We start from the raw sequence: 26,043 nt of genomic DNA on the forward strand, positions 1-26,043 counted from the left end.
CTCACTCCTCCATGACACCTGATCCCACCTCTGATGTTTTAGAGGCCCGTGTTTGCTATGCTCCTATTTTGTATTGTTTTATGGACTTTGATATTCCATATTGTTCGTTATCTCCATATGCTTCATTGTTTATGAATGCACTATGAATGAATATATCTATATGAAATTTGCTATATATAACGATGAAAAATGTACTTAACGGAAGTTAAAATTTTAGAACGCAGTGATGATTATTTTTCAATCTAGACATTTTGTCCACGATTTTACCGGACAACTTTCATACATGTAGGGCCTATGGAGGGTGTAACCAGTCAACAGGGAATGCTTATTCCTCCAAGGTATTTTGTTATTTAAGTTTTCTTTATTACTGATTTGTTTTGTTACTATAGCTATTTAAAGATTGAACACTTCTCTTCACTTATCCCATATCATTATCATTAATGACAAAAATGTAAAAAAAATTCATTAATTTGAAGGACAAAATCGTGTTTGATCTATCCCCTTTCTATTCCTTTGAAAGTACCATAGAATAAACTTCCTCTTCTTTGAAACTAATATCCCAGTAAGTTCCCGGTAAGAGAAACATCGGTCTCTGGTTAATTTGCAGGAATCTCTCCTAATTTTTCTTTTGTACACACACTTACAAGATCCACCTCTCTCAATTAACCTTAATTGTTTCTTCATTTTGGATCCCAGTCTAGATATCGGCCTATGTAAGTAGGTATCTGTAATTCAGAGGAACGTTATGTTTTTGAAAATTTAGTACTATATGTTATAAAATGTGCAAAAATTACACCTTCTTACGTCAATCAAATCAGCATTGATGAATATTTTTTGACAATTATTGTGTCATTACTAGATTTATCGAGTATAATTTTAAGATCAAATTTAGCGAAATACATATTTTAGTATACGTATATTTCTTCCGTCAAATATTATGTCAAAAAGACTTTAAATTTAATTTTAATCCTTTAATTCTAACAGTACCCAGTGAAGTTTTGCAATATTTCTTTAATGTCATCTTCTTTCTCACACATCTCCTGGGACATCGGCGACGAAATCTTATTTGACGAATTTTTGTTTTCCAGCATCTAGATAATAGAGATTATTTCTATAAATCAGGGTTACATATATTTTCTTAATTTTTGTGTAAAAACCAGCTTCTTTAAGTTCAAATAAAATGGGATTTTTTCCTCAATATTCTAAATACAAACAAGTGGGTGTTATGGTAAGCAAGTTTAATTAATGTTTGTGACCGTTATCCCATAGGCACGTCGTGCGTAATTAAAAACGATTTGTTTGGTCATCGGGTTTGGGAAAGACTTGAATTAATATTACGTTTAACATTAGTGCGATGTGTACATCCTTGAAAAATAATGTTTCTTACCTTTTTCCTACCTTCTTGATACCAAAACAACATGTATGTGTTCTTGAATTATAGATAGATGCACTTGGCATGCAACATTGCATTCCTTTTTGAAGAGCTTTCTTGAAAATTCTTGAATTACAACAAAGGTCTTCCTTAGGATTAAATTCCCTTCGCCCACAAAGTGTTCGATTGTTTTTTCTGCTTACAATGTTTCGTTCCCAGCTGCAAACAAAGTTTGCAGAATTATAAGAAATTTGTCCATGTGCGGTTACACAGCATTTGTCATCTTCGGTGTTATTTTTCTGAATAATCTCCTCATTAGCAAAAAGAGTTTTGCCACAGCACACTTGATTTTGAGGGTCTAAAATCTGGCCATCACAACAAGTATCTTCAATTTTCGTAACACTACCTACAAATGAAAAAATCGTATCAGAACATGTTCTGTGTACCGATTTGTCGTGCAACATTTGAACATATACAGTTGATATTGAAATTTAAATGCACAAAATGAATGAGTTGAAATTAATTTTTATTTTTTGTTATCTTCGCCTAAATTAATATTGAGGAAGGAAAAGCAAATAAAGAAAGAGAGACTTAAGTCGCCACAATTGTTTTTGTTTTGTGTATAAACATTTAAATGTAAAATACATTTGACAAACTCCCTGACCGCAGTGTTCTTTAAATTTGATTGATGTCGAATCAAGTTTGGGGAAGTATATATTGCGCATTGTAATTCGACGTTTAATTAAAAATCTGACTAAAGGTAAAAGATTTAGAATACATTCTGCTTCATATGAATAAAGGTTGACTAATGAAGATACAGAAGTAGGAGAATTTGGATTCCAATATATTGTAGGATAGCTAGGTATACAGACATGTGATTATTGTCAATGAAGAACTTCAGCTTCTTTTTCATATCAATATATCATATTTGAAGTACTATAGAATCAGAATAATTTTCATCAAAGAAGAGTCGTAGATGATCGATCCTGATATTAAGATTTCTGAGTTTATTTTTTACCGTTTACAAAGACATTGTCTATGATGTTAATATTCCTAGAATACAATATGTGGTAATAAATGTTTGCTATATATCTTGAAAGTCACACGTTTGAGTGAAACAGATATTGAAAATAAGTTTTTCACTCTGCACTCTGCCCTTTTAGGGAGAGGGTGATTTAAGTTTTTAGAACTTATGCCCAATCCCATTGTACATTTTAGTACAATAAAATATGTTCAAATCAAATCACTCTGCATTTGTTATTGTAAGGTCATTTATTAGCACATTGGATTGTGTACGGCTTTTTTTTTCGTTTGCCTTATCATGACATGGAGCACACGGCGAATGTCGTCAGTTGATAAAGGATACTTACTCCTCCTTGGCAACTAATCAAACCAATGATATTTTGAAGGGTCCATGTTTGCTTTGCTTTGTATTGTTTTGTGCGACTTTTAAGACTTGATAATCACAATATTTCATATAAAAATAAAGTTGGTTTATAGAGTGTAAACATATATAATTTTATGAACGTAATCAATTCTCCTTACCACCACAACATTGCTCGTTTCTTTTATGATAACCCTTTCCTGCACAACAGTTTTCCACTTCATAGTTGATTATTATACTACCACAGCAGCGCCACCATGACCCATTTCTCCGCTTTATTTCTCCTTCACAACAATCGTGCGTTAAAGGGTTATATTCTCCTTCTTCAAAGACATAAAAGATGCAATGTTCATCAGAAAAGTGTTTTTAACTGTAAATGTTTTACTAGTATCATGTTTAAGAAAAAAAATCTTTTTAGACTTTTTGAATGAAACATATTGAGATAACGAACATTATTCAAGATCAAAAATCCTTTAAACAATACAAAATAGGAGCAGAGCAGACACGGACTTACAAAACATCGGAGGTGGGATCAGGTGCCATGGAGGAGTAAGCATCCCCTGACGACCGGTCACACCAGCCGTGTGCTCCTTGTCATGATAAAAAATAACGGGGAAATCCGTCGTCAATTCAGTGTATAAATAATGGACTAACAATTAGTATGAAAAACGTCAGTCAGCATTTGACTCAATGATAAATTGTATTTGCTGACAAGGTCATTGTATTAATCATAGAACTTACAAAATGATGACTTTAAAAAGAGACAGCTGAAATTCTTGTTTCATGAACTTGTCTGTCAATAATTCACCTTGTTTTAGAAACGCATTTCTATTCTTTATAACACAATGTAAGTCGACTTCAATCTTTTATCAACGTCTTCCGTCTTCAGCGGAAGACCTTACTCTTATTCTTAGGTTTCTTTTCCACTATTTTAAGGTCTTTCGGCTTCAGCGGAAGACCTTCTAGTGATTCTTAGGTTTCTTTTTCACTTTTCTTATCATTATCATTAAGGTTTTCCGTCTTCAGCGGAAGACCTTTCTGTTATTCTTAGGTTTCTTTCTCACTTTTATTATTTTTTTTTCTAACCGATTTTGTGCACGCGATTTCTTGAAAACAGCTGGATGGATTTTCATGAAACTTTCAATACTTATGTTTCATCACTTGAACCTTATGTTTTTTCTTTTTTGATGACGTTACTTCCGGTTTGAGATATTGCCGATTTTTTGCTTTTTAAAGGGTCGGGTTGTCCGGAGATTTTTTCATGAATGGCTCTAGATAGAAACATAAAACTTTCAGGTACGTTAGACCTATGTCTGTAGATGTGGATAACGCATTTCATTTTTACTGGAAATGCCGCACATTGGCGCTCACTATGGCTCCAAAAATCCTATAGGGAATTAAGAAATTTTTCACACCTTTTCTGCAATATCTTTTTACATGTTAATTTTTGTTAAGACATATAGAACAAAAGTTGTAGAGCATATCATAATCTTTCAAAGGATATCAATGATAAGGGGCTGGACCCTATAATTAATGGCCGAGAGGGGCCGAAAGTTTTTCTTTTATATCTCAAAAAGTATTGAGAATTTGTAATATGTCAAAGAAGCAGAGTTGTTTAAAATGTCAAGCTTAATCTATTGGGGTCGTCAAAATGCGTCCGGAGACGTCACTTCCGGTCAAACCGGAAGTAGACAGAAAAACATATATTTGCCGTTCTTGACATGTTTTTGGGCAACATATGTCACTGGAAGCAAAAAACTTAATTTTCCATCCGTCGACATCTTTTCCGGTCAAACCGGAAATAGCAAAAAATGGCTTAATTTTGCAATAATGAGCATAGATTTTGAGGATTTAAACCATTTTTTGATATCATTACTTATTTTATTTAAAATGAAATTTACTTCCGGTTAAGCAGGACGGAAGACCTACTCGTTGCTTTGCAACGAGCTTTGCTCTAGTTGGGTTTTTTCTTTCCGATTTTGTGCACGCGATTTCTTGAAAACGGCTCAATGGATTTCCATGAAACTTTCAGGACTAATGAGGCCTTACTTAAACTTGATTCATTTTTTTTCGTTTTGGTGACGTCACTTCCAGTTCTGCGATTTAATGATTTTTAGAGGGTCACCTTGTCCATAAAATTTCTCAAAAAGCACTTAACACAGAAGCATGAAATTTTCAGTGATGCTAGAACAACCTTTGGAGAAGTGTATTTGGTATATCATAACTACCGGGAGTACGAAGTGCCAACGCTTGCTATGGTTCGAAAATAGTCCTATAGTGAATTTCAAAATTTCTAACACCTTTTCTTCGATATCTTTTTACCTGGAAATATTTTGTTAATATATATAGAACAAAAGAAGTGTAGAATTCCAAGATCTTTCAAATGATTTCTCGAAAACAGGGCTGGTCCCTAACATAAGGGATCTAGAGGGGCCAGAATTTTTTTCTCAATATCTTTAAAAGTATTGAGAATTTGTAATACATCAAAGAAGCAAAGTTGTTCAAAATGTCAAGCTAAATCTAATGGGGTCGTCAAAATACATCTGGCGACGTCACATTCGGTGAAACCGGAAGTAGTAAAAAAAATGCATATTTTTGCAATTCTTGACAAGTTTTGAGGTAACATATGTCACTGGAAGCATAAAACCTAATTTTCCGTCCATCAATATCAAACCAGAAGTATAAAAAATGGCTTACTTTTGCATTAAATAACATAGATTTTGAGGATTTTAGACGTCATTACTTATTTTTTTTTAAAAAATGAAAGTTACTTCCGGTCAAACGGGATGGAAAAACTACTCGTTGCTTTGCAACGAGCTTTGCTCTAGTTTTGTTATTTTTGTGTCGATTGTTTATTTGACACCTTGCTTAAATGGCATATAACTGCCCTACTGCCTTTTACTTCAATGAGAAAATAAGGAATATCCATGATTCTAAGTTCATGTATCCTGAAACAATTTGCAGTGAATATGTTTGGGGTTTTTTTGTCCAAAGGACAATATTTTGAAAATGAGTTCTCTTAATAAAAAATGTGAATTATTAATTATGTTTTACATTTTGTATCTTAATAATATACGAATAACTTGTCTTACGATTTTGGCATAGAAGACGTCCTTTGGTGACCACTTTTTTCTCTACACAGTCATTTAAACTGTTATTAAATGTTACGGAACCACAACATCGAAGACCTCTATGGTTCCCTGTTCTCAACACTTGGTTGCAACACATCTGTTTTCTAGTGTCGTATCTCGTATCTCCACATTTGCTCTCAAATACATTCATGACTTCAGTATCTTGATAACATTGCTGAAGGAAAGCATCGAATGTCTCGTTACCACAACACAGCCTTGTGAAATTGAGTTTGTGAACCTTGTACCCACAGCACATCTCGTTCTTAAAACTGTAAATTGTTGATCCACAGCAAGCATTACTATCTGGAATTCAACAAAATGATTTATCTTAAATGACATAGTCATAGCATGCATGATTTTAACTGGACTTATATGATATGAAAATGTAGGTAACCTGTAGTAGTTACCTGGACTGTATATTGGATAATGAATCCCACCACAACACAAAGTTTTCCTGCTGTTGTAAATTGTGCTTTTGCAGCAATCTTGAACTGTACCATTAGCAATTCTCGGATAAAGAGAACCACCACAACATATATGAGTATCTGGATTAAAATACTGTTCATTCGTACCTGTAAACATGGTAAAGTCATTTAATTTCATTATAGTATGAGAGCACAAAACGTATTTTTACAACTTCTTTAAATCCATTTTCTGTAACTAATTTGTATTTGAAAACAAAATAAAATTATTCTTCGCTTTACAAAATGCCAAATCGTACACATACCTTTGCAACAGTTGTTAAGACTGTTTGTTTTGAATGTTCTTTTATAATTTTTTCCATTACATAGAGAAGTTCTGTCTAGTTTATTCATCACAGACGGCACTTTTTCAAAATAACTAATTAAGGGTGCATCTGGAAAAAAAAGTTATTTGAGTTGCTAATGATATTTTAAGTGAAAATGAATGTGAAAAATTGAATGATGATTTACAAAATATTATTACGGTCGAATAATGAATGATGATTTACAAAATATGAAAACTTCAATTGCTTGCAAATGTGTAATAAATTTTTCAACAATTTGTCTCAAACCGTTCGGTAATGCAATGTAATACCATTAGTAAATATTAGATCTTTTTAATTTCTACACATAACTTTCTTCTTTTGAAAATGAATATTGAAGAGCTGATTCCCCCCCCTCTCTCACTTTTTGTTTAAGTATAGTCATATTAGGGTAATGTAGTACTGTTTGTGGGAAAATTAGTTAGTACTGAAAGAAGTGTGCCTACCCAATTCCCTTCCAAAAAGGGATTTTCGAGTTTGAACTTTAAATTTAAAATTGAAATATTGTATAAATATACACAACAAATGTGAAATTCTATCCAGATAAGGTACGTTAATGGTCTGTGTGTTACTTTAAGTTCATACAACGTGGATATAATTCCACGCTTTAAAGTATTTTAATTCCTGATAAGTACATCAGGCAGAAACAGTAGTGATCAGAAACTCACCTTTCATATATTTCCTTTAATGCTATAAACGTTTTATGACTCATTTCATGTAATACATTATCGCCCTGTTTCTGTTTTGCTTTCATATTCCGCGTAAATTACAGGTGTTTTTTTCGTCGAGAGGGACATTAAACAGTATACAATCAATCAATCAATCAATCGTCTTAAAAAGAATATGTATATTTTTTGTTCAGATTTAGTCCAAAATATGTTACGTCATGTTTTAGATGTTTTATGTGCCAGGAATACGTCACAACCCGCGCCATTACGAAAACAGGGTTCTGCAACCGGAACCGATTTTCGATACTTGCGAACCGAGGAAAATGCCGAAATTATAATTTATCAATAGCACAAATATATTTTCACCGGAGTGTATATTTTATATTCTACCAATAAAACGATGTTGGTGGGTACCAAAGGCATTGTACCATTGATAGCTTAATAAGGTGTGAAGTAGAGAATGTAAGCCCAAAACATACCCTCTTCCTTAGAACATTCTCATTCATAAGTTATAAAGTACATACACGTCAGATATACAGTACGTCTATTCTTTCAAATACCTGCTATCAGTAAATACATATTTTTCTTGACCAAGTGGTTAGTTTGATAACTTGGCCAATCCTTGCATGTATTTACAGCTAATACGTATTAGGATTGTTCAAAAAGTTCGTGGACAATGACGTTTTTGTGAAAATAATTGGTTATATATAAAACTGTTGTATATAAAAATATTTCGTATGAAAAAACATGTCAGATTGATTTAATTTTATTTATGGAACATAATATTTTTGTAAAAATCGGGGTCTTTCAAGGTCGCAGATAGTGCGCACGGACCAAGGTTAAAATGATATAAAGTGTTTGCATTAAAATGATTATTTTCTATGTAAAACAAGTCAAAAATTAATAAAAATTTTATGAAACAGACATAAAGAGGCTATAATTATTTTATGATATCATAAGTATCGCTTACTGTATAGACATTGAAAATACTGAAAGAAAACCCTAACAAATATGTGTCAAAACTCGACAGAAAAAGCGACGTCGGCCGTCCGCACGCGGCAGCGTCCGATCAAAAAATAAGTTTCAATGCTGAGACAAAATATTTGTTAAAACAAATCAAAATTATTGAAATATATTGAGTGCATCGATTTGAGATTGGTATATTCGATTTTTCAACGGTGTGTACAAATTCGAAGACTCTACAAGAATTTAAAAACACATATAATTTACTGAAAATGGAGATTTCTATTCATGACGTTGTTGTAAATCTAGCGTACTGTCGGACTGGGCTATGTGTATACAAACTGTTTATCTAGGTGATGCTCGTAAATTTTTGTGCATTGTCTTGAATTTTAAAAAAAATTAAATAAATTATTATCTATGCTTGAAGATTATTGCTAGCACTTCGAAGTACGTTGCGCCTTAAAAAAGATATGTAGTGTGTGTCCATGAACATGTATGAAGGATTTTAATGTATAATGAAGGAATTTTGAACGATTTTATATAATTTTAAACTAGTTAAAACACATTGCTAGATAACAATAAAAGTTACATAAACCAAATTTACAAGACTGATAACATGTAAGGAGATAGACATTTTGCACATTAAAAATTTTTGAAGTGTTATCTGCCCTTGAAGAAAAAAAGAAAATTTGTGATTTTTCAAAATTTCTGCGGTAAATATTCATTTTATTTCATAGTATAATAAGGAGGGAGTTTATGCATATATTCACCACGAGATTTGTTTGAAATTCAAATTACTTTTTACAATATCTTATTAAAACACGTGCTGCCCATAGACTTCAATGTAAATTTCAAGGTGAAATAGATTGGACAATAATCAAAATTGTGTAAATTTCTTTGGTGGAGCATTGTTATTTCATAACATCTTCAAAATACTACCATGGTTAAAAATATCGGACCATTCCTTTATTAGATAAAAAATATGATCGTTATACACTGAATACGTCAGACTGGTCCGTGCACACAATCTGTGACCTTTTCAGACCCCGATTTTCACAAAAATATTAAGTTTCATCAATAAAAATTAAATCATTCCGACTTATTTTTTCATAAAAAATATTTTGATATACAATAGATGCTTATAGAACCATTTATTTTAACAAAAACTTCATTGTCAACGAATTTTTTGGACAACCCTTAATTTATATCAGTAAAATATCTTCTGCAGTGAACTTTTATTTGTGACAGTATGATGGAAATAGCTAATGTCATTCAAGTACATTATATTTATATTGTTTTTCATGAATGAAATTTGTGCCAGGTATTTAACATCATTTTATTTTCTATTCAATTTAGTGATCTTTTTCATGTTTTGTAAATTTTTCACTTTTATTACTAATGATGTTCGTCTGCAGTACCTTTAAACTACAAATTCAATTGGTTTTAGACGATTACCTAAATAAGAAATATGTACATTTTTAATGGACATGGACAACAGAATAAAAACTATAATCGGCGGGTAGCTCATAAAAATTTAACTGTTGTCCTATGTTTTCTGTGTGATAGATATATTTTTTATGGAAACATGACTTAAATGAAATAAAAAAAAAAGTTTATATAATAAAGAATGGATTGTTACAAAAATTTATTTATAATCTCTTCAAGATAAAAGAAAGGGTTTTGTGATACATTTTCTAATACTAGTATAAATAAAGTGATACAATGAAGACAAACTGAATAATGTTATAAGTAAAGGAGAAAAGTTAAAAAACAAATACTTTACATATCAGAAAAACAATCCAAACACTGTAAAATCCCATTTTCAACTGAAGTGGAAAAACCCAAGTTTTATTTATATAGAACCTATTAGAGCTTCATTACCTTAAAAATATACAAGAACATACCAAACACTGACCTCTAAAACATCATGGCACCACGGTTAGGTGCCATGGAAGAGTAAGCATCCCCCGTCTACTTGACACACCCGCCATGGCCTCCCTACCATAATCGATTGAACGGTAAAAATCCATAGACAATTCAGTGTGAAAATAATGGTTATTTTTCAATCCCTAAAATTTCATTTATTTTATTTTCTTGATGAGGACATTTGCCTAAAATATTTTGTTAACTCGGCTAGTGCTACTTATAACGGGACTCGTTACAGGTTTTTTCCTAACTGTCTGATAGTGCCCAATTCTATGGCACGCCAAATTCACAAAAATGACCTAAACATGATTTCACAGTTGATAAACTAGGTTTATCGACTGTAAACCGTGAACTATAGTTAACAATTCGTTAATTATAGTTTTCATCTGTAAATTAAACTATATTTGACGGTTGTTAACTATAGTTTACGAATGCTAATCTAAGTTTATCTGTCTGTAATAAAACGTTAACAATAGATTTTGTTGAAAAACATAGATTCACGTCTGTAAACTATAATTTATAATCGTGAACTGTAGTGAAGAGTTGTTAATCATAGTTTCACAAATCGTGAAACTATATTTTAGATCGTTAACTAAAGTTAAGAGTTGTTAACCATAGTTTACAAATCGTGAAACTGTATTTATCAAATAATCTATGTTTTGCAATCGCAAATAATTGTTTTCAGTGTTAAGTATATTTTACGGTTCTGAAACATAGATTATCGCGTTAACTATAGTTTACAGATTAATATTATGGCACGCCAAATTCACAAAAATGAGCTAATCATAGTTTCACAATCAATAAACTAGGTTTATCGGTTGTAAACTATAGTTTACGGACTGTAAACTATAGTTATCAAAGTTAATCTTTATTTTACATCTGTAAACCATAGTTAACGAGAAAATCTATGTTTCACAACCGTAAACTATACTTAACACCGAAAACTATCATTTGCGATTGCAAAACATAGATTATCTGATAAATACAGTTTCACGAATTGTAAACTATGGTTTACAACTCTTAACTACAATTAACGATCATAAACTATAGTTTACAGGAGTGAATCTATGTTTATCAACAAAATCTATTGTTAACGTTTTATTACAGACAGATAATCTTAGATTAGCATTCATTAACTATAGTTAACAATCGTTAAATATAGTTTTACAGATGAAAACTATACTTAACGAATCGTTAACTATAGTTTACTATTTGTAAACTATAGTTTACAGTCGATAAACCTAGTTTATCAATTGTGAAACTAGGTTTAGCTCATTTTTGTGAATTTGGCGTGCCATACAATATAGATTAACTTTGTTTACCATAGTTTACAGTCCGTAAACTATAGTTTACAACCAATAAACCTAGTTTATCGACTGTGAAACTATTTTTTGTTAAGTTTTGTGAATTTGGCGTGCCATACAATTCTATTAAAAACTTAATAAACAGGTCGAGACCACTAGATTTTCTGACGTCAGCATAAATTTGCATGTAAATTAGCTATCTGTTTACTTTACCCAATGATGAATGATTCGCAATGCATTGTGGGCTACTACAAGTACTCAGCTGTGTTGAAATTAAGGCCAACTTGAATTGTCTCTTAGAAACTTATTTTCAATTCTTTTTTTAATGTTTATGGAAGAAATATTGTAAATGGTGTATAATCTTTCATTTCTATGCTCACATTTGAAATATTTGCTTTATGAAGCCTTATATCAACTTATAATACATCGGCCTCAGCCATTGTTCGAAGAGACGTACATGTAGGTGCTATAGTGTCGATAAAGCATTGAGTTTTTTTTTTCACGTGATATACGTGTACATAGTTTTAGACAGAATTACAAGGTGTGCTATTATTATTTAACCCCTAAATATTATCAAAAAGTTTTTAATGTACAATCAAACATCAAAGCGTCTGCACATCATTCGAACTTTCGAAGCAATTATTAATCATCTAAAACAACTCTAATATTAAATGTGAGCATGGAGCAATGTCTTTGGAATGTAATCTTCCAATTTCGGACTTAAAAAGTGATAAAGAAGCTCTACGGTTTTTCCGGTGAGGAAGTGAATATTATGGAGAAACCGATGAAAATCACGTGCCGCCATTGAATCGTCATGCTTTGGGACTCATTCACTTGATTGGCGAACGGGTGTGACGAAGATATCGTCACGTGTTGAAAATTGCCTTCCATATAAGGTAGTGGTCTTTGATAGCCAGTCCTACCTTTATTTTCCAAAGTATTTCATCGGAACAACATGCTATATATGTTTATTTTATTTTTTCCTCTATGATAACTTTGAAATCTAAGAAAGTTGATTTCTTAATGGTCTTTTGCGAGAAGCACTGACTTTCACAGTTGACGGTTTACTTGGACATTTAAATCTTGTATCATGTTCGGAGGTACAGAATTGATAATGGAAAAAAAAAACTTTTCTAGTGGTCATAGGTATGATGTCAGCGGCACTTATATGTGAGGACCAGGAGTTGAGGATAGGATGGTTGTCGTTTTCTTCAACTGTTAAAGAACAGCTTATATGTGCACTGAAATTTTCATAGAATATTATTTTGAGCTAAATATTTATACCTTAAAATAGCTTCCGTACATTTTCCTAGCGGAAAAGTAACTCGTCAACTGTTTAAGTCAGCGCTCCTCGCAAAAGTCCAATAATTACAACTGAATGAATACAAGTGAAAGGTCAAAGCTTCACATGTCTGTCAATCTCAAGCTGCAGATCTGTAGCTTTATGGTTTTATATATTTGTCTTTGACCATAACGCTACAGATCCTGTAATGCAAAACAGGTGCAATTTACGGCGCAATATTTTTTGCGCTCTTTTGGGGAGAATTTCTCTACTTTCCAGCATCGGTCAATTAACTTCCTTTTACTCCCTAATTCTAGGCACGTTATTTACTTAATCTGTATATTTTATCTATCTCCCAACCCCTTATAGTCGTCTCTACAAGTTATAAACTCGCTTGATTAAAATTATTTGTTAGATTGCTGAAAAGTCACTTCAAGCGAGTTTATTGCCTGTAGAGACAACTATAAATGGTTGAAAGGTGGATAAAATATACATATTGGCTACAGAATGTGTCTAGAATTAGGGAGTGAAAGGTAGTGAATTGACCAATGCTAGAAAGTGGAGAAATTCTCCCCAAAAGAGCGCAAAAATATTGCGCCATAAATTGCACCTTTTTTGCATTACAGGATCTGTAGCGTTATGGTCAAATACAAATATATAAAACCATAACGCTACAGATTTGCAGCTAGTCAATCTCGTGCTGTCTTTGTGTCTGACGGACATCACTGGGTGGGAGTTATTGGAATTAACATTTTAAAATGTATCTTTATTCAAGTATACATCTTTTTTTTTAATTAACAATTTTATTTCAAATAGAAATGTAAGTATAAGAAATCACTATTTATAAAGATTGGGCATCAACGACAGTGTCCTAGTATAAAAAAAATTGTTAAAATTCAAACAATCTACCGATTAAAAAAAGCTAGAGAAATTCAAATATTGCAATCTTAATTCGGTACACATACTGTATATGTCTTTACATTCAATTTCGATAGTATCATAATGTAGAAACACATTATACTCTTTTATATTCTAAATATCCTCCTGTTTGATTAAAAACAAATATTTTAGCAATTGGTTTGAGATATCTGATGATCAAACTGAAGTTGTAAACATCATATTACTTTCTAATAATGTATCGTACAAAATCAAACTCAAAACAAAATATAGTTCCTTTTTTCAAGTAACATTCAAACGGAAGGATATATCATTTCTAAGATACCTGATAATAAACTCCTTATCAAACTAATATGAATATCGTAAATTTTTAATCAAAAGTTACAACAGCAATATCAAAAATATTCATAAAACCCTCGCCATCTATCACGTTTACTTTCCCTCGCCCAAATTTCGCTTATATTTCAAGACAGTAACCATGTATCAAAGTTCATAAAACAATACAAAAAAGGAGCAGAGCAAACAAGGACCTCCAAAACATCAGAGGTGGGATTAGGTGCCATGGAGGAGTGAGCATCCCCTGCCGACCGGTCACACCCGCCGTGTACTCCTTGTCGTGATTGGGAAATAACGGGAAAATCCGTCGTCAATTCAGTGTTTAAATGATTACTGATGTTTGCGTCTCTGCTTATTATTTATAAGATTTTTATATATTAAAAACTATGTATGCTGTAAAAAAACTCTTTGTAAACAATGTATTGTATGGTATTTATATAAATAAATGAAAACAAAAATCAGTGTGTAAATAATGGTTTCTCTGGTTGGTTTACACAAGCCAAACACGGTTATCTTTCTTTTGAGACATTGTAATATCGCAATCATTCTAAGTATAAAGAAGCACAGAATATTTCTTCTTTTTCTCTGAACATTTAAAAAACATCTTAAATTTTATCAAAATAAAAATAAATTTAGCAAATATTGTCACATTTCATATAAGATATAGAATCAGATTGTAACATTAGTAACAAATTCAGCGAATTAAATAGAAACCTCGAGTCCTCTCGAAATCTTTTTTTAAAATACAATATTTACGACACTGAAAATAAATCATGCAAAGACAAATTGCGGGTACAATAAGTGATTCACAAATCCTCTTTCAGTATCATACAAGGGTTGTTCGAAAAGTTCGTGGACGATGTCAATCTTCGTTATATTACTTACTAGAAATCTAAAAGAAGCACAATATGATATGTAAAAATATTTGTTTTGTTGATGTGTGAAGTTTCATTCCATATATTTAACAGAAATAAATATACTTCATTTTAAAATCAACATGTTTTGTACCTGTGGAGCACACTTAATGACAATGTAACGTCAAAACATAGTGTCAAGAATTTCTAAAAAATACTATCCCTATATATTTCACACAGTATAATCAAATGCCCACTCATTTAATCCTTTTCTTTTTAATTTCTTGTCATTTATTTTTAAAGAATTGCTCTCGTTGTGTAATTTTCTTTGTTTTAATGTCTTTTATTACTTAACTTTGCTTTCATATGTTAAGCAACTCTGAAGAGCCTAAGTCTTTCCTTGACGTTCCAACTTTTTAAAGTTTTTCTTAAGATTTTTACAATTAAAACCGTAACTTCACAGATTGTCGTCATCCAATACAGAGTCTCTGTCACTCAAATACTGTCTGTACGATTTGTACACACATGCCTAACTCGCTTGTGACATATTTTCTTGATTCCTCCAACGTTTTTAGAGTTTATTCAGGGTTTTTCCTGAGTAAAACACAAAATTGAATTATTATCTGCTGCTCCGTGACGTTCTAAAACGTCATCGTTTTTGTCGTTTTCAATAAGGACTGCCTATATATTCTCAGGCTGATTTCTTTTCAACAAAGCAAAATATAAAGCCATAATTTGTTATACGAACCGATGTTACAATTCTAAATTTGAATTTCTTGGTTGTTTTTCGTTTTTTGCTCCATTTTTTAAAGATGTGACTACAGACATTAAATTGTGTATTGTAATTTCTAAATTTTGACCTGCTCCGCGATCCGATTTTTCCATTTTTAAAATCTAGATAAGTTTTGAATAAATCGTAATATTCTGGAAAAATTAATACAAATCATTTGGATTTATTTAAAAATATTTCTACCAAATTTGGATAACATATGACGTCAAATAAAAAAAAGATATGACAGTTGTCCACGAACTTTTCGAACAACCCTCGTACAACCGAAAACTGAAGTTCAAAAGATTTGGATTCTTAAAAACCCAAAAGAATTTTGGCAAAAATTTAGTGTCATAACATTTTTACCAAAATCAATGGCATAAAAATAAACAATGATTAAAAACCGTTCCCTTGTTTGTACTTCTTTTTTAACCTTTTGAATGATTTTTATCGAATTGGATATTTTCAAACCAAATTAATCAAATCATTATGAAGTCCCGTTCGGTTTCTCTGAATAGAAATATGACATTTATGTAGCTACAAACAATTCAATTTGAACTTAAAGCAGTGCTTAGGGTAAATTTCAGCTTTTACATAGATGTTTCAATTACTAAAGTATACCATGAAAAATGGCAACCCATTGTTATTTCTCTCTATTTTTGGATGAATTTATAAAGACAATAAAGTTGATGGTTTGATTTCTTAATTTAAGCTTGCCTGAACGATCGTAGCAAAAAACATTGCATGTTGTCTTCTCTGTTGCAATTACCTGTCAATTCTATGGATGTGAGATGTTTTAATATAAATTGACATATTTTATTTCTTAATATCAATATCTGTTAGAACTGTCACATGATTTTTCTTTAGTTAAACCTTTGTTGAACTTACATAGAACAATTAGTAGTAATACGATTCGGTCGCTATAATTTTTAGACATTCTACAATTAACTAAAGGTTTTTTTTTTGTCGGCAGACGTGTTTTATATTTCAATGGAGCAAAATCTGTCAAAAAATTTCTATTTGAGAAGAAAAAGCTAGCCGTGGCATTCAATTCGACATGAAGATATAAATAGACGATAGTTTATCAATCAAAAAAGATATTTTTATTTCATATGTAGATTCGACATATCCTGGTAAACTTGAAAATTTTTAAAAGACAAGATGGTCTAATATATATTTAATATTTAGCTTTACTGACAATAGAATTGAAATGAGAACTAACAATTGGATTTATGGCAAACGAGATAACTAAAGCTCCCAATCATTAATTTTCCTTTTATTATATATTAATATACGGCTATCACCTGCGTATGGTGTGTACATCTCCAAACTTATTTGAAATTCAAGAATCTGCTCTCAGAACAATCAGTTTTAAACCGATGCAGGCTGCTGACAGATAAGTTGGTGTTACAGGGATTTCGACAACCTCGCTTAAAGACAGCATTTTGAAAATTCTATAGTGGTTATGATGACCCTGTAAGCAAATATAACCTATTATTGGGTCATATTTTGGTTCACTTGTTTCTACCAATTGTGAGGCCTTTGGTTCTGTTCTGAATTTAATCTACATAATCAATACATAGGCATTAAGGCGGATGCTACCGGTCAACAGGGGTTCCTTATTCCTCCTCGACTTGATTTTAAAGGGATCACCTACTGGTAGGAGACTTGTCTTGCTAATTCAATGCTCTCAGAGTGCTTGCTATTAATATATTAATTAATACTCGGCTATATCCTGTATCTGTTGTTCATGTGTTCCAACGTATTACCGACTCAAGAGCATACTCTTAGTATGATCAGTTTTTAAACCGAAGCGAGTGACTCACACATAAATTGGTATAACAGGAATTTTAACAATCTCCTCTAGAGTCAGCATTTTGTACATTCTATCTCGATTGGAAGCCCTTCAACAATTTATGGTAACATGTCTAATTCTTTATATGAGTGAAAAAGTAACGAATGGGAAGTAAAACATCATACAATCAATCAATCAGTCGTACATTATGTGTTCGTTACAATGACCTTCTTAGCAAATATATCACTGAGTCGTTTTTGGCTGACTACTTTCATATTTAATGTTAGGCATTTGTTTTCTTTCACATTTGACTACGGAATAGTCTGTCTACTTGATCAATAGCAAGGATTCATGACGGGTGTGACAAATCAATAAGGGATGCTTACTCCTCTAATGCACTTGATCCCGCCTAGTTAGGGAAGTGGGGCGTTTTTTCCTATGTGTACAGATTCATATATAGTTTTTGAATTTTTTTGTAGATCGATCACGTCGCCCGCGTGGCACAGTGGTTAGAGCGTCTGCTTAGAGTCGCGAAGTAAGGCGTTGATCCTTCCGTCGCGGGTCCAAATCCCACTTTGGGACGTGGAGACCGGTCCTTCGGATGAGACCTATAGACCGAGGTCCTGAGTCACAGTAGGTGCTGGCACGAAAAAGATACCTCCCTGCTCAATGGCCTTGAGTGCAAAGTGAAGGACAAATTTGCAGCTCTCCACCGGAGTCAATATGAGTGAAAAATTCTCGAGAGGGACGTTAAACAATATACAATCAATCAATCTTAGTTCTATCACTTTTGTCATTTCACATTTGTCATTAAAAAATATATCTACAATGACTTTTATGAATAAAATTAAGAGTGCAAGGAGGTGTCAACCAAAACCGACCTGGAATTCGAGGTTTCAATAATTTCGAGATGAAATAAAATTTTATTTTTTAATATTTTATTTTATTTTTGTGTGAAATGCTACTGCAATATATAAATCGCTATAATATATAGAAAATTTGAGACAATATCTACTTCAAATCTGTGTCTAAGCACCTTTAACTGTGGTTTGGACATGGCAACTTGCATATATGCCCTTGTTATATATATCTCCTCTCACTTGTTTGAAGAGTTTCATAAAACAGTGTTTTGTAGCGTGTACCAACCTCACAGTATACATTTCTCTATTCTAGGATGTGACTGTTTGAAATTTAAAAGTAAACAGTCCAGTAAAATATGTAAATAAGAACTTTATCTCTGCACCTTCCATATTCAGGGCTTTAACAGTGAATTTGTGCCGTATACTTTCAAATTGACTTATGAATAATAAGCCATGTATTGTATTTGATTATTTTTTAATGCTTATAAAAATTTTGTATTGCAGGGTCTATTTTCTGTTTTAATTGCAGAGACCGCTTCAAATCGTAGTGGTCCTTGCGCTGCTCTTCCAGAAAAAAAATAAGACTAGCATCACTGATTACTAGATGACACCGGATCTACACGCCCAGATTATCATTAATAAAATTACTTAAATAGATTATAAGTTTTTTTCAAATAGCCACTGCAAATATGCAAATTTTTACTTTTTTCCTCAAATGTTTGTATATAAAAAAAACTCTTAAACAGTTTAATGGTGACATTTTATTTATTTATTTTAGCTTATTGAATAACATTTTACATTTCTTTCTAAGGAATTTTCGTTTCTTTGGATAATACATGAAAAGATTTCTATCTTTCCCTCTTTTTCCTTTCTTTTCTATAGATATACCTACGAGTTGACATTTCTTTCCATCATTTATGTTTTTCAGATTACAAAGTCTGTTTTTTCTACTCCTGTAAATACACTGGCATAATTTATGTCTTTTCCGTTGAATAATTCTTCTTATTAATTTTCGCTTTGTGATTACTTTTGGTTTAGTTCCTGTCAAATAAAACAAGTTTAAATATTAAGAGTCCCTTTTGCGAAATCTTACTATTATGTGAATTGAAGATTAATTGATAAGAAGAGACAAGATAGAAAAAAAGACAGGTAAACCAAGAGGCCAAGGTCTACAATGCTGACCTGCGTCACCTGGTCCCGTTTTTAAGAACATTTTAATAGGTTTCTTTTCCCCTCTATTTCAAGGAGAAAACTAATTTAAAATACCCTATATGTTGACCAAATTTCAGACCCAACGATGCACCACCCCATCTTTCTTAATAGCAGAAAGACGGGTCTGCTTCAATATCAATATGGTTTAGATGGCCTTGTTTTTGTAAAGACCGTTTCATCGTGTTGAGATATTAAATAGATTTTTATTCGTAGTTTAGAATCTAACTACATACTGTAAATATATTATATTTAGCGTGTACGATATTTAGCGGAAGGTTATTTTTAAACAATTTAGCGTAGGTTTGATTTAGCGTCTTTCTTGATATTCTTATTCATGTATCATTCTTTAAGACATTTAGCGATGTTCTCGAATTAGTGGAAGTATCTTTTCTCCAAAAGCGCTCAAAAGAATACACCGCCAAATGTAAATACGTTTGTAGTAGTAAGAAAACTACATAGTTTAAAAGTTTGCAAATTACCATGATTGAGTATGGCTTTGCTACCTCTAAAATGTTTTTATAATGTAAAACCAGGGACCTATATACTAGTATATAGGTCCCTGGTAAAACTTTGAATCCTGCCTTTAGTCTCAATCTCTATCATGAAGTAATCAAAAATGCATTTCTATTACATAAGAATTCTTGTGTGATATGGCAGACCAGATGGCCCAAGCAAAGAAAGATTATAAGGAATACCTTTAATATACATTCTTACAGATGTCTACACTTGGGTCTTCACTACACTATGATGCTTGCACGTTGTTGAATATTTCTTGTCCTTATTTAAAAACGTTTAAGAGGTTTTCCCCCAATAAATTCCAAGTAAAACTAAATCCTCGATTGTGGTACATATTAAAGACAATTGCCATATTTTGAATAAACGTGAATTTGCAAAATTTGATGATGCTTGGATAAGTGTATGTCTACTCATTGTCCATAGACAGGTTTCTAAGACTTTGAGCAGTACAGATATTCCCTATATTTTTATAAAAAAAACTCTTCACCTTTTGATCCACGCCTTCTACTCGTGGCTATTTAAATAATCTAGAATTTACACTATGCTAAAATGTTTTCACTTTAATATTTTCTCCTTTTGGCCTGATGGTTTCCAAAATACTTTTAAACACGTCTTTATTTTGTCTTTTCTTGATAATCTATTTTTGGAATGGGTCATAGCCTTATATTAGAACAATTTTCAATACGGTTGAAATAAGAGTATACTATGACAAGCTCGGTTGAAATTAGCCGTGTGCCTATGAAAAGTAGAAAAAAGGTATAAAGCTAACAAAAAGACTAACGAACGTTCTCTAGACATTAAGTGATTGGAAAAACTTGATATTAGGTAAACAGTTTAGGTGAAATAGAAAAAGACAGCTCTCAAAAAATGAAATTGAAATTACCATTCTTTCTGTTTTTGCAAAAATTCTCAATGAGTATCATTCCATTAGGCCTGCATTCTTTCGGGCAAACAGGAACAATCTTGCTTTTCCATCTGCACTCAAAATGGAAAGAATCGTAGGACTTACCACCATTCAAGGATGGACAACATTTATCATGATTAGTTCTTTTTTTCTGAATTATTGTTTCATTCGTCAAAGGATTGCTGCTACAACACACTTGTGTTTTAGTATCTATAACTTTTCCTGCACAACATTTATCTTTTAAATTGGATACTTTGCCTGCAAATAAGAGGAATCGCTTTAAAAAATGTATCTATTTTAATATTTATGTACCAGTCGTTTGGAAAGCAAACTGCATGAAACTTTTGGAAGGTATACACTATGACTTCTTTATATCATGTCCCAATGAAACACTCCAAATGCTATCTTATTTCTAAAATTCCCCAAAAGACCTTCCACTTTACCTCCGCAACATTGTTTCTTTGTTTTATCATAAGGATTTCCAGCTCCACAACAACCAGATACATCAAGATTTATCATGATGGAACCACAGCATTGCCAAGATGGGGTTTCTGGATTAAATTCTCCTGCAAAAAGAATATAAGGATTTGCAAACTAAGCCCACAATAAGACACAAAGATGTACATGATGGTTGAGGAGATAACTCTTTCGTATTTAAATTTGACATTTATTATTAAGAGGCAGAATTACGAGCGATACAGCTTTGAATCTAATGTGAAAAATATCCCCCCCTTGCTAATTCCAAGGATAGAAAAGGAAAGAAGGGCGTGAAAAACGTCACAATTATCACAAAAGTGTAAAATTTAAAAATGGGTATTGCATTTAAAAATATTTTAACCAGGTCTTAAATAATTAGATATGTGGGATTTATGAATTTCTTAGAGTTATCTTTTCTTACCCTTGCAACAAAAGCCTGTTTTATTATATATTGTTCCATTACAACAAGTTTCTTTTGCATCGTTATATTGCCTTGATTCGTTTGAAACACCACACAACCATATATTACCTGTGAAATACAAAGTACATAAATTGAATCACCCCATTAATTAAATTATTCAATACATCACCCGTATGAAAATGAAATGAGGCATTATGACATTAAAAAAAAACTCTGCTTGCATTTCTCATCTCATTACACATTCATGTCTGTAGTGAAAAATAAGTTATAACTATAATGGACGAAAATTACATTTGTTTAAAAGGACATGAGAAGAAAAAATATTATTTCTGATACTGAAACCCCTTATTCACAAGAACACTCACCATATGTGGTGGTCAAGCCTCCAGAATAGGACGCATTGTTCTCCGGTTTAACAATATTCGTGGTTTTCTTTTCTAAGGTTTCGTTACAACTTCCTGTATCTTTCATTTAAAAAAGGAAAGGGAATAAGGCAAAATGTATAATTGTCAGTTACGATTTACTTGCATGTTATTAAATATAAGAAGCATTTTATGAAGGGTTTTAAATGCTGATTAAGATAAATTTATGACATTTTTTATTTATCATATAAGTTATGACATACTCACTAGAATTAGTTTTGTTAATGACAATGTTACCACAGCAAAGATGAGTTTTCCTTTTGTGAATTGTACCTATATTTTCAAATAAATTAAAAACAATGTGACCAACTTGCTCGGATATAAGAAAATTATTTTTCGTTGTATTTTTCGCTATACATTTATATTAAAATCCCGTTTACGCACAATAACTTTTGTGTATTTGTGTTATTTAAATTGCTACTATAATGATACAGACCATTACAACACATTTTTTCATTTTCATCATATGGTTTGTAATTTGGAGCCTCACCACATAAAAGGAGAGATACTGTAAAAAAAAAAGTAATGAAATCATTATCAAATTATAAATAATAAACCTTTTTGTGCTTTTTAAATATTTTCTGGAAAATTTAATTTGCCTTTGAAAGCTGTCAATTTTGTGACCCACATATAACCCTTAGGGTAAAACTGAAAATCCCAAAACCTTATTACAATCCACAGAGCACCACAAAGGATTGATTGCTCATTGCTTAAAAGAAAAGAAGAGTTTGAGAGGGGAAATTTTGAAAAAAAAATGGACCAGGATAACAATTTTTTAACAAAACTTTAGATCTTGTTCGCAAATATAATTTATCATTGGGTTTTTTTTGGCTGAGTTGTTTCATACCATTTGTTATGCCTTTGCTTTTGCAGTGTACTGAATGTGACTACCGAATGTTCCGTCTACCCAGAGCTTAAGGGTTTGGGGGAGTGTAACAGGTCTTAAGGGGATGCATTATCCTCCTAGGCACCTCTAAAATTTCCAGGGTCCATGTTATGTCATCTTCACATATTAGTGTTGTTTCAAGATTATTTGAGATTACTGCTCATTATCTTCACCATTTTCATAAATAGGACAAAGTGGAAAGACGATCAGCACTGTACGAAATGGATTGTCCAAGACAAGGATATAACTTGGGAGAAATGATTTAACTTGTAGAATGGAAGAACTTGAAAATTAGATAGACAGAAGCAGAACTAATCATGATATATAAGAAAGTTAAGAAAAAAAATCAAAAATTGTACAAAGTGGTAATTCTTCTGCACATCATTAAAGAATAGAATTGCCTTCCAAAAGGCACTGGAGCCGCAACATCACTTGGGATCTTTAAATCTCAAGTTATCAAGAAATAATTCGATACGGAATTCTTTGTATCCAGATTTTGTGTTTTCTTCTAACATGTGTAAATATTACTGGCAGAGTATTCAATTCGATGTAGGATGTCGATAGAGACAGAAGAAGATAGGAAATATTATCGACTGACTTTATATTACTAGAGCTGTTGGTTCCCAGAGAAAGTACATAATAAAAATAGTGTTACTGTGTACAAAAATAGCCCTAGTTTTGTGTCGAGTGTGCTATTTATACATATTAGACGACCTTGTATACCAAATGACATCAATGGAATTTTACGTTTATAGTAAAATGTCATAATTACCCACAAATAATCATTGTAATTATATAATTGGAGAAGGAAATGATTTTTCCCTTACGTGATGATTGTAGGTTGTACGACATCAAGAGTTTAACATATATCACTTTAATAATCTTTGTGTAAAATGATAGCATGCTATAATAAAAATTACGTAATATTTTGACAAATAAATTCTTACAGTCTGCTTCCTTTTTGTGGTCCTTTGAGAAATCGCTTCATTGCTTTCATTGTTATTGATAAATTTTGTGCCTGGTTGTTTTACTCTTTTTGAAGCGTAATACTTTTAACATAGTGCTAAATCAAGGAATTATACATTGTATTGTTATAATGAATGAAATAGTTGGAGATAACGAACAGTTTTCAAGCTTATCCCTGTATTGATCTAGCATAACATTACTTTATAAATATCTATATAATGTTTAAATTGGTCAATAAGGTGTATGTTGTCTATCAGTGATGCTTTGCATCCTTAAAGACAAGAGTAGGTTAATGACTTCTCCAAGATTTTTAAAGAAAAAAAAAATGAGTTAAGATGTGTATATTTATCATATAATATGTATGAAGTATCTATGACGGTATGTTATTTACCTATATTTTTCTTACGATCTTTGACCATTGGGGACCTTGTACTGTAGTGAGGTAAGCCTTTTAAAAATATGGAATTTTATTTATTTAGTATATTACTTTTAATGATTGAGAAAAAACTAAAATAAGACAATATAGCATATTAGTTCTTTTATGGTATTTTGTTCTGGTGTGATATTATCATTTTGTGTATTATTCTTATTTATAATTAATAATCTTACTTTATTGACCTCTTGAAAATAGGTAATGCACGTCTTAAATTTCTTGATTTACTGTGATACTAGGAAAATTTGTTATAAAAATTTTTCGATATTATGAAATTTGAATATCTTATGCGCCATATCAATGGTGAAAAGTTTTGTAGGGAAAGGATATGGTGGTGAGATAAAGGTTAATGAAATAAAAGTATTCTTTCTTTTAAGTTTAAAAAACATTAAGAATTATAAACTATGATTAACAAAAGTGTCTTTGTAAATTTTTTATATAAATAAAAATAAAACTTTTAAAATCCTTTAAACAATTCCAATTGTTTACAAAAAAGGACACAGGTCTCTAAAAAGAAAAACGTTAGTATTTTATTTGTGTTCTGCTAACACAGTCAATGAAACATGTTTTGTTGTTGTTGTTGTTTTATAATAACCAATAGATATTTTCTAAGCATTTGAATAATTTTTACACTTAAAAATTATTATAGTTTACTCCATTTATTGTCTCCTTTTATATTTTAATAGATAATTCAACAAGTTTATCCGGTAACTCTTGTGTATGTTGCTATTTGTACAACACGACGATACAAAAAGAGATCAAGGAGAATTTTTAAGAGAGTGCATCATTTCATTTTTGAAATAAAAGTACATTATCACAACATTCAGCATTTTTGAATGATAAAACGCTTTCAAATAGTTTTTCAAAAACTTGAAAGCATCATTTTCAAGATATTGTTACTATCTATCATTAAAATAAATGCTTTTCACGTATATATCCCAAGAAAGATAAATGTTAATTATGTAGGAAGAATTACCTTACGACTTAAGATAGAAGGGAATCATATTAACCAATGTTGATTTTTGTTTTTAAAAAATAAATCTTTTCTCTTAAAATATGGTAGCCTCGCACAACTGAATTTCACATACCTGAATAGTCAGTCACCACGATTAAAACGATGGTAAACAACAAAAGCATGATTTCTTTCTGATCCTGGAAAAAATCTAAGAAATCGTATACCATTTAAGTCTAGGGGTTAAAATTTGGATTATATACATTTTGATTGATAGAAATACCAGCTCGTTAAAATTAGTATTCTTTCAATTCCGCTTGTGGGTGATGGGACTGAGTATAGTGCAAGTTTTACGTACTGATAACCTTTTAATTCCGTTTTGTGATGGGAGGAACCAATTTGTTATCAACGTTTACGTACTGGTCATTAAAAACATGCTCACTTTTATCATTCAAGGAAAAAAATGTTTGAAAAATCCTATGTTTAGCCTACAGTCGCCTTAAATAATGGTTTATAAGAACAATATTTA

The 26,043-nt window shown here is 31.5% G+C and overlaps 1 protein-coding gene across 1 annotated transcript; it reads right to left on the reverse strand.

Annotated features, from left to right (window-relative positions):
- Positions 1–461: 461 nt before the first annotated feature.
- On the reverse strand, positions 462–10,114 carry LOC134256822 (galaxin-like). Its single transcript, XM_062739486.1, has 8 exons — positions 10,086–10,114; positions 6,615–6,743; positions 6,295–6,459; positions 5,849–6,190; positions 2,918–3,079; positions 1,388–1,778; positions 988–1,091; positions 462–725 (listed from the first exon to the last, which is right to left on the reverse strand). Exons 2-8 carry the CDS (start codon positions 6,700–6,702, stop codon positions 466–468), a joined length of 1,512 nt encoding a protein of 503 aa, XP_062595470.1. The 5' UTR covers positions 6,703–6,743; positions 10,086–10,114; the 3' UTR covers positions 462–465.
- Positions 10,115–26,043: the final 15,929 nt, after the last annotated feature.

Source organism: Saccostrea cucullata, unplaced genomic scaffold (assembly GCF_032062105.1).
Source record: "Saccostrea cucullata isolate Sc308-1 unplaced genomic scaffold, CSIRO_AGI_Scuc_v1 ctg8, whole genome shotgun sequence".
Classification (NCBI taxonomy): domain Eukaryota; kingdom Metazoa; phylum Mollusca; class Bivalvia; order Ostreida; family Ostreidae; genus Saccostrea; species Saccostrea cuccullata.

Excerpts from the sequence above, each read along its gene's own strand:
- LOC134256822 (XM_062739486.1), bottom strand. The coding sequence starts at position 6,702 with ATGAATAAACTAGACAGAACTTCTCTATGTAATGGAAAAAATTATAAA. Across the intron at positions 6,191-6,294 it reads TTATCCAATATACAGTCCAG|ATAGTAATGCTTGCTGTGGA; the intron begins GTAACTACTACA and ends GTTGAATTCCAG. Across the intron at positions 1,779-2,917 it reads AAACGAGCAATGTTGTGGTG|GTAGTGTTACGAAAATTGAA; the intron begins GTAAGGAGAATT and ends TTTCATTTGTAG.